At 32.2% G+C, this 8,548-nt stretch overlaps 2 protein-coding genes across 3 annotated transcripts; both read left to right on the forward strand.

Moving 5' to 3' along the window:
• The first annotated feature begins 118 nt into the window (after nt 1-118).
• LOC21387865 (40S ribosomal protein S13) lies at nt 119-2,142 on the forward strand. Its single transcript, XM_010103439.2, has 5 exons — nt 119-226; nt 341-413; nt 508-646; nt 1,009-1,195; nt 1,783-2,142. Exons 1-5 carry the CDS (start codon nt 204-206, stop codon nt 1,814-1,816), a joined length of 456 nt encoding a protein of 151 aa, XP_010101741.2. The 5' UTR covers nt 119-203; the 3' UTR covers nt 1,817-2,142.
• A 915-nt stretch (nt 2,143-3,057) lies between these two features.
• On the forward strand, nt 3,058-6,171 carry LOC21387866 (chloride conductance regulatory protein ICln). 2 transcript variants are annotated; one of them, XM_024169119.1, is made up of 7 exons: nt 3,058-3,417; nt 3,893-4,016; nt 4,664-4,781; nt 5,041-5,100; nt 5,224-5,283; nt 5,370-5,461; nt 5,792-6,171. In XM_024169119.1, the coding sequence occupies exons 1-7, from the start codon at nt 3,251-3,253 to the stop codon at nt 5,861-5,863; spliced, it is 693 nt and encodes a 230-aa protein (XP_024024887.1). In that variant the 5' UTR covers nt 3,058-3,250; the 3' UTR covers nt 5,864-6,171. The 2 variants fall into 2 exon arrangements, with proteins under 2 accessions (XP_024024887.1, XP_010101742.1); XM_010103440.2 differs by having other exon boundaries at nt 3,060-3,417; nt 5,367-5,461.
• Nucleotides 6,172-8,548: the final 2,377 nt, after the last annotated feature.

Genomic DNA, 8,548 nt, shown 5'->3' on the forward strand with positions numbered 1-8,548 from the left:
CCATGGTCCATGAGTCCATGTAAGCCGAGGGCCCAAACATTTGGGAAGAGGATATCTTCGTCATTTTGTAAAAAAACGGTATAAAGTAGCCGTCACATATAAAATATGGAGAAACTCGTCTCTTTCTGGCTTTAGGGTTTGTGTTGGCTGCTCTCGGAGAAAAGCTTTGAAGCACAGAAAGCCCTATCTCCATCACTGCCACTATGGGTCGTATGCACAGCCGCGGGTAAAAAAACTTCAATTTTGCCCACCCATATATATATATAAATATATATATATATATCTATTGTATATTTGTATATATAGCTTAATGAGTATGTAATTTTCTATTTGCTTGCAGTAAGGGTATCTCCGCCTCAGCCCTGCCGTACAAGAGGACTCCGCCGAGTTGGCTCAAGATCTCTTCTCAAGATGTAAGCTAATTATCGCGTAATTGATCGTGTTTATTTGAGTGTTTAGCATTGATTCATTTGGATTGATTTGATTAGCATTTCTTGGTTGTTTTAGGTTGATGAGAACATTTGCAAGTTCGCAAAGAAGGGTCTTACGCCGTCGCAGATCGGTGTGATTCTTCGTGACTCTCACGGTATTGCTCAGGTCAAGAGTGTCACCGGAAGCAAGATCTTGCGTATTCTCAAGGCTCACGGTATTTTTGTGTTTTCAAATTTGTTGATTTTATTTTTGTCTAATTAGGTTAAATCCTCTTCAAAATTTGAGTTCATTAGCACAGAACTTGGAATTAGTAATTGTTATCCAATGTTTAGCCTTTAGGTAAGCAGTGTGTGTGTGTGTATATATATATATATATAGACACACACACAAACACACATATTCATCTTTTCAATTTGGATTAAAAATGTGGTTGATATAATTGTTGGTTTCTTTCTTCTTATTGATAGGAAATGTGTTTGGGATTGTAGCTTTTGCTCTTGCAGATTCTTGTGTTTTGTGTTTTGGTTATGTTTTTTGTTTTTTTGTGTGGTTATCAATTCAAGTTCTCGTTGTTAGGTCTTGCTCCTGAAATTCCCGAGGATCTGTACCATCTTATCAAGAAGGCGGTGTCAATTAGGAAGCATTTGGAGAGGAACAGGAAGGATAAGGATTCCAAGTTCAGGTTGATTTTGGTCGAGAGCAGGATACACAGGCTTGCTCGTTACTACAAGAAAACAAAGAAGCTTCCTCCAGTGTGGAAGTAGTAAGTTGCCGTTCATTCCTTTCCCAATTCAAATATGTTTGTACATCTGCGCCTTATTCTATCTGTAAATTTGTTGAATCTTGTGTCCTATATGAATGTTTTATCGAGTTAATATCATCGAGATGGAGTCTTTTTAGCTAAGTTTTTGAAACGCAGACTGAGTTATTGCAAGGTATAAGTTATTGCACGGCCCTAAAAAATGCATAGTTTATACATTTTGCTGTTATCAACATCCAGAAGAAAGATTTCTTTGTTTTGGGTTATTGCTCTAATATACTGAAAGTTTGCTACCATGGTAATTGTTCTTCATTTTGGTTATTGTTCTATTGTAGCGAAAGTCACTCTATTGTTTTCTGTTAGCCTTGGAATCAGAATTAGAAATGAAAAATTAAAAAGAATGTGAGGCTACTGATGGATAACATTACATGGTTGGCCATTTATGCCAAAGTGATAATGTTACTTGATTGAATTCTTTTTCAACTCGGTCCCTCAACATAAATGTGTTCATCATTTGTTTCTAGGTGGTTTTCTTGAAATCTTTCCATAAATTCTTCTGCTGACTTCATCGTGGTCATTTTGTTTTGTAGTGAATCAACAACTGCCAGCACTCTTGTTGCTTAGGTTAGCTATGGTTAACTCGGTCGCAGTTTTGGATAGCATGGATTACTACAATGGACGGAGAAGATGATTTTCTTTTTATTTCTGAATGTGGAGCTTTATAGTTCATGAATGTTGGGATGTATTGTTCTGCTTTTTCGAATCTTGATGGAGGAGAGCAGGAGAGCATGAAACATAATTTGTATCTGACTTGAGATGTCTACTTCTTTTTGCTCATCGTGTTATGAATTGTCTGAAAAACCTTGGCAAAAGCAAACGTTTAGTCTTAACTAAATGGTTGAACCTATTTATGTTTTAATTTACATTGGAAGACGGAGTTAGTGTTTACATTTACAGCTACAAGAATGAATTGCAAGAATACAAATTTAGTTTAGTACAATAAGTTGATGCACCAAATTTAATAAAATAATTTGTCAATGTTAAATTAGAGCGGCCCGAATTGACTGAACTAGATGTAGACGCAAGTCATTCTTATTATGCTGGATTCTATTAACAATTCTTGGTATTATGAAGGTCTGTTTTTTATGATTCGAGTTTTTAATTCGGGTTGAGATGTGATTTTATGTAGTAAAATTTGAATTTTAAACTTAAATCGGTAAAATGAACGGAGTTTAAATTATAAAAAAAAATGCTTGGCACTATAAATTGTGAAAAAATAATGGCTACTAGTGTGATGCTTTAAGTTTTATTACAGAATGGGAAAAAAGCGTTATACTTTTACGTGAATATCTTATTCTAATTCTATATGAACGTTCTATGTATCCTACTACCATTCAAATGAGCATTTTTATGTGAACTAGAGAAATACTTTCATTTTAAATCTAATTTTCATATTAAAGATGTACAGGTAAATACTATAGACCTTAAACCCCGGTTATTTTATCAATTCGAGTTTAAAATTTGAGTTTTATAGTAAAAAAATTCTTAAATATAGCTATATCTAATTTTTTTATTATAGTAAAAAACTCACATAAAATTACATATAAATTTAAATTAAAAACTCAAATCAACGAACTAAACGTAACTCTTAATTTACCCCACATTTACTTCAAGACTCTTCAAATAGACGGTTTGTGTAATTCCAAAAAAAAAAAAAAAAAAAAAAAAAAAAAAAGGTCCAAAAAGAGGGGTTTTGTAAATAAAAAAAAAAAAAAAAAAAAAAAAAAAAAAAAGAGAGAGAGAGAGTACGTGTGATTATCTCCACTAATTTTCCCCAATTCTCTTATTATCGACTATCGAGAAAATGCGCTGATTCCACATTATTAAAAAAAAAAACAAAACAAAACAAAGAGCGGTAATTGAAATTTCGCGCTTTACCATAACCCCTCAAAACCCTAAACCAGTATCAGTATAATAACAAAAGCTCAATTGGGCATATTAGCAGAGAGAAGTTTGGTAAAAATCAACGTTTGTGGAAGCAAAAGGAAAGAAAGAAAAATGGCGGTGGGGATCACAGGGTTCACTGAGAGAGTCGGAGAGGGTGCCGGAGAACCAGTTCTTGATGCTGAAAATGGGGAGGAGCTGATGCATGTTCAACGTGGAGTTTCTATTGTTCTCGGCAATCGACCTCCCGAATCCCCAGGCACTCTCTACATCTCCACCAAGTAACCCCTTTATCTTATCTTTCCCTCTCCTTCTCTTTCGCTGCCAGAATGTCACGGATACTTATTTCATTTTGGAACTTTGAATTCTTTATTTTAATTTTTTTTTGTTTTTTTTTGGTAATTTTTTGCTGAGTTCAGTTCGCTATTTATGGTTAGTGATCTCTTCGTTAATTGATTCTTCTGAAATTGTTCCTTGCACTGTGGGAAGTTATTCTGCTAAGATTTTTTAGAAAAAAGGAAAAAAAAAAATTGAAACTTGCTTTCCCTGTTTCTCTACTGAAAATATGAGGAGCGACCAAAAGAATTGTAACTAATAGGCTAGAGTCATATACTCTGATTTGATGAAGAAACACGCAGTTTTTTTCATGTATTATGCTAAATATTTTACCTGTAGTTTGATTATTAGACATTAAAAAAAAACTTAAAATTTTCATCTGGAACAATTGCATTTGAATGCGCCGATGGGATTTTGCAGGAAAGTTGTTTGGCTGAGCGATGTCGACAGGGCAAAAGGGTATGCAGTGGATTTCTTGTTTTTATCGTTACATGCTGTATCCAGGGATCCAGAAGCCTATCCTTCTCCTTGTATATATACTCAGGTATCAAGTTTGTATTTATCAATCTATTTTTTTAAAAGTTATATCTGAGCCCTGTTGAGGTTGTGATCTTGATTCCATTAGAAGCAGAGTTTGCAATAAGCTAGACTGTTACTTTCGCGTTGCGGAGAGTCGGAAACTTGGAAAGCCAAAGGTCCTTGTTTGATTTGTATGATGTATAACATCGTAGCCAATCAAGTGAAAAATCCCTGGTGTAGATAATGATATCTGAATACAGAGAGTCGGAAACTTGGAAAGCCAAAGGTCCTTGTTTGATTTGTATGATGTATAACATCGTAGCCAATCAAGTGAAAAATCCCTGGTGTAGATAATGATATCTGAATACAGAGAGTCGGAAACTTGGAAAGCCAAAGGTCCTTGTTTGATTTGTATGATGTATAACATCGTAGCCAATCAAGTGAAAAATCCCTGGTTTAGATAATTATATCTGGATATAGCTCTTTTTGGTTGAACCCCAAAGTTCCAAAAACTGACTGTTTGGTGATTAATGTGGTGGTTGCACTGTGTGCGTTAGTAGATTCAAGGACTTCGTAACCTGTATGTAAATACATGTAAGATTAGTTTCTTGATGATGAATTGACCTTTTTTGTTTAATGTGAACTTTTTTTCTCTTCTATTTTGGGGGAAAGATTGAAACAGGAGATGATGAGGATGAGTCTGGGGACTCAGATTCTGAGTGCAATGGAGCCGCCCAAGATTTATCCAAGATAACGGAGATGAGGCTTATTCCTTCAGACGCCGGCCAATGTCTCTCTCTCTCTCTCTCTCACAAACACACACACACACACATGCAGCACACACAAACGAAGATACAGTTTAAAGATTGTCACCATGCTATTTATTATAAAATTTGGTTGCTGTCTTGATGGTATATTGGTTTCTTATCCGTTTATCTGATCTTATGCTTCAAAGGTTGTGATATTACCATTCTATCATTTCTGGTTTTCTAGTACCTTCTCTTCTTAATGGGGATGCATAAAATGTATTATCCTTTTCTCTTCTACAGTGGACCGCTTGTTTGAGATATTCTGCGAGTGTGCAGAGCTTAATCCAGAACCCATTGAAGGTTAGAACAATTTTTTTTTTTTTTAAAGGAAAGTTTTGTAGAATATTTTTCTTTGAAGTTGAATTTAGTAGCTTTTGCTTCTAATTCTTTCACTAATATGCTACTCGTTTATGCCTTCTTTAGGAGAAGAAGAAGCGCATAATTGGATTTTTAGTGCTGATCGGATTGGAGATGAAGTTGCAGGTATGATTAAAGCAGCTAACACTTATGGCTTCTGGCATGTACTTATGGTGAATGATAATTTTGTTTGAATTTGGTATTTCTAGAAGGGGAAGATCCTGATTGGATTATGTCTCAAAATCCAACAAGCACAATTGGTCAATCTAATGGGGATCATGACTTAGCACGTACAGTGCTAGAGGTACGCCCGTGAAATTGCATTTTAAGCTGCTGCTTAATTTTCTTTTGGATGTGTTCTATACTAATGGAAAATGCGTCACATTGGTATCTTAGGTCTTCTGTAACTTATGCTGTAGTTACTACGAATTTAGACGTGAGATGCACTAATCTTACAGGACTTAAATGGTAGTGATAATCTAACGAATGTATATGGCTTAGAATTGCAATCGAAAGTTTTATTTTTAAGCTGTAAACTACGAGCCGGTTACTTTTCAAGGAGAGCCAGGCGATTTAATCTGAAAATGGTGGAAGACTGAAGTAATCATTGATCACCTTTTTGTAAATATTGCAGCTTCAGATCAACGATCAGCGATTTGAGGATGCAGAAGAAATGGGGCATGATGTCAACAGTGGCCACCGTTGAGCTTGTTCTCCCTTTTCTTTCTTCACATCTTCGGGTGTTGCCATTAACCAGTGTCCATCTTGTTTCTTTTGTGGTTCCGAGTCTTTTTGTATATGTGAAACATTATCTTCAAATACTTGGCCCAGGAGCATCGTCACATTAGGACTTATAAAGTCATTTTGCTTCTAACCAGTTTGTGTATTGCTGTTATCGGAATTATTATTCGTGGTAACCGAATTTTCTCATAACTTTTTAGACAAATATGTTAGTTATTATTATGCCCAACCCAAAAGAACATACTTGACATGCATAACCTTTTCAGGCAAATTAAGGAGAAACTTAGGAAATATGTCATCTTTTCATCCTTTTAGTTGTGTTATTCTGCTTGAATTCTGCCCCTTTAAGTTAGTATGCAATGAGAGAAGCAAGGATAAAAATCTTTTTTAGTGTTTAAGAAATGACAAAAAATTTTATCCTCTCTTAATAGAAGGGCATTCTTCTAGATTATTCTTAGTTAAATCATTTCAATAGAATTCGTTTTAAAATGATATTATTTTTTATATGAAAATAAAAATAAAAATATTTTTAATTTCAGACAGAAATTATTTTTAAAAATGCGTTTGGTAGTTTTATCAAGAGATTGTTTGTGTAAAAAAATTCATTAATGTCTCTTTGCTCGAGAGAGGAGAAAATGAAAACAAAAAATAAAAAACGATTAAAAGTTATTTTTCATTTCTCTCTCATTTTACGTTAAACTAAAAAATTGTTTTCATTTCTGTTTTTTATTTTTATTGCGTCAAATGCGGTTTTGAAAACGTTTTCATTTTTTTTTTCCTCAAAAAACATGAAAAATAAAAAAGGGATCAATTCCAAACACGGCCTTTAGTTTTTTTTTTTTTCTTCCCTCTCTTTCTCTTAATCAGAAAATCGAAGCGAGTAATATCTTCTTATTCATTTAAACTTTTCTGCGTTGTTGTTTTAACTTTTAATTCGAGTTAATTTCACTAATGAACTTTGAATTGCAACTAGTTCAATTTTAGTCCCTGATTTGTCACTTTTACATGCTAAAGAATTACCCTAATCTATAAGGACGTAATACAATTGCTTAGTTTGGTATTGTTTTTCCATCTCAACATCAGTTTCTACTTGTAGCAAAAGCTGATTTTAGTGTTGGTAAATCTCTTTAAAAGTGTTTTTTGAAGAACTTTTTAAGAATTTACAGCCAAAATCAGAACCAGTTTAAAGACAACTTTAGCTTTTAGATTGTGCAAGAATCAGCATAGTACAATTAATAAAACTTTCATAATACTCATAATACACCTAATGAAATTTAAAATTTACAATCTTCCAAATCTAAAATTCAGACTCATAATATAATATAATAGTAATATAATAGTAATATTGTAACAAATAATATCATAAATATATTAATAACTCTAATATTATTATTTTATTCAATAATATGATGTTATTATAATATTATAATTATTTTAATAATATGATATTATAATTATAATATAATATTGTAATTATTATTTTATAATATATTATATATCATATTGTATTGATATAATTATATTTATTATATTAATAATAACATAATAATTAATATAATTAAATATTAACATAATCTTATAATTATAATATTATTATATATTATAGTGTATTATATTAATAATAATATATTTGTTTATGTCGTTTACACTTTCTTGTTGTTTTATACTTCATTGTCGTTTCAGACTCCTCGCTCTACATCTTGTTGCCGTATACTCTTTTTGTTAATTTATACTTTTTTAGTGGAAATTGGATTGTTTCTATATCTATATCTACACAATCTCCTAAAGGATAAACATATTTTGGGGGAGGCCGTGTGAAACAGTCGTAAATGAATCTGCTATCTACTTAATTTAGTTTCATAAATCTACTATTTACTACAAGTTTCCTTCTTTCAACCCTGATTAGTGGTAAGCGGGTAACCCAAGTCTCTATGGACCAAGCTTATGTACATATGAGTGAACATCATATTCAGCAATATCTTCTTCTATGTGTAAAATAGGCTTAAAGTGTCCAGAAAAGTAATACATTTCAAAATGTCAATCCTTAAAAAGTGATGTTCCTCAAATTCACCTCTTGGATTTGGAAGATCACTAACTGATCTATGTCTTTTGGGCTTGTTCAGTATTTTAAAGTGACATGCTTTAATCTGAGAAAGATAATATTAGCATTATTCTCTTTTGTTTTCAAATAATAATACAAATAAAAATATCAGTAACTATGAACAAAAAACTGTTCATTAAAAAGAAAAAAAAAGAAAAGAAAAAGACCGCCGTCACTAAGAGATGAAAGTTGCAGCAAAATTAGCATTAGATTCTGAATGTTGTGAGAATTATATTCCTCGTTCCTTTAGCGTCTCAGAAAGATTAAAGAATACTAAAATTTTATTTAGAGTGCGTTTAGTTACAATGGGAGAATGGTAATGGGAATGGGAATAAAAATGGTAATGTGAATGAAATGGAAAAGAAAGTTGATTCATTTATTTGGTTGTAATTTTAAGAATTCTCTGGAATGGAACTTGACATACTTACCCTTATGCTATATATAACACTAATATTTTATCTATCAATATGATATATAAAATGTAATATAATATAATAAACTTATTATTATATAATATATTATATAATTATGATATATAATATAATAATA

This window comes from Morus notabilis, unplaced genomic scaffold (genome assembly GCF_000414095.1).
Source record: "Morus notabilis unplaced genomic scaffold, ASM41409v2 Scaffold2701, whole genome shotgun sequence".
NCBI classification, from domain to species: Eukaryota; Viridiplantae; Streptophyta; class Magnoliopsida; order Rosales; family Moraceae; genus Morus; species Morus notabilis.

Excerpts from the sequence above, each read along its gene's own strand:
- LOC21387865 (XM_010103439.2), top strand. The coding sequence starts at position 204 with ATGGGTCGTATGCACAGCCGCGG. Across the intron at positions 227-340 it reads GGTCGTATGCACAGCCGCGG|TAAGGGTATCTCCGCCTCAG; the intron begins GTAAAAAAACTT and ends ATTTGCTTGCAG. Across the intron at positions 647-1,008 it reads GCGTATTCTCAAGGCTCACG|GTCTTGCTCCTGAAATTCCC; the intron begins GTATTTTTGTGT and ends TCTCGTTGTTAG.
- LOC21387866 (XM_010103440.2), top strand. The coding sequence starts at position 3,251 with ATGGCGGTGGGGATCACAGGGTTCACTGAGAGAGTCGGAGAGGGTGCC. Across the intron at positions 4,017-4,663 it reads CTCCTTGTATATATACTCAG|ATTGAAACAGGAGATGATGA; the intron begins GTATCAAGTTTG and ends TTTGGGGGAAAG. Across the intron at positions 4,782-5,040 it reads TCCTTCAGACGCCGGCCAAT|TGGACCGCTTGTTTGAGATA; the intron begins GTCTCTCTCTCT and ends TCTCTTCTACAG.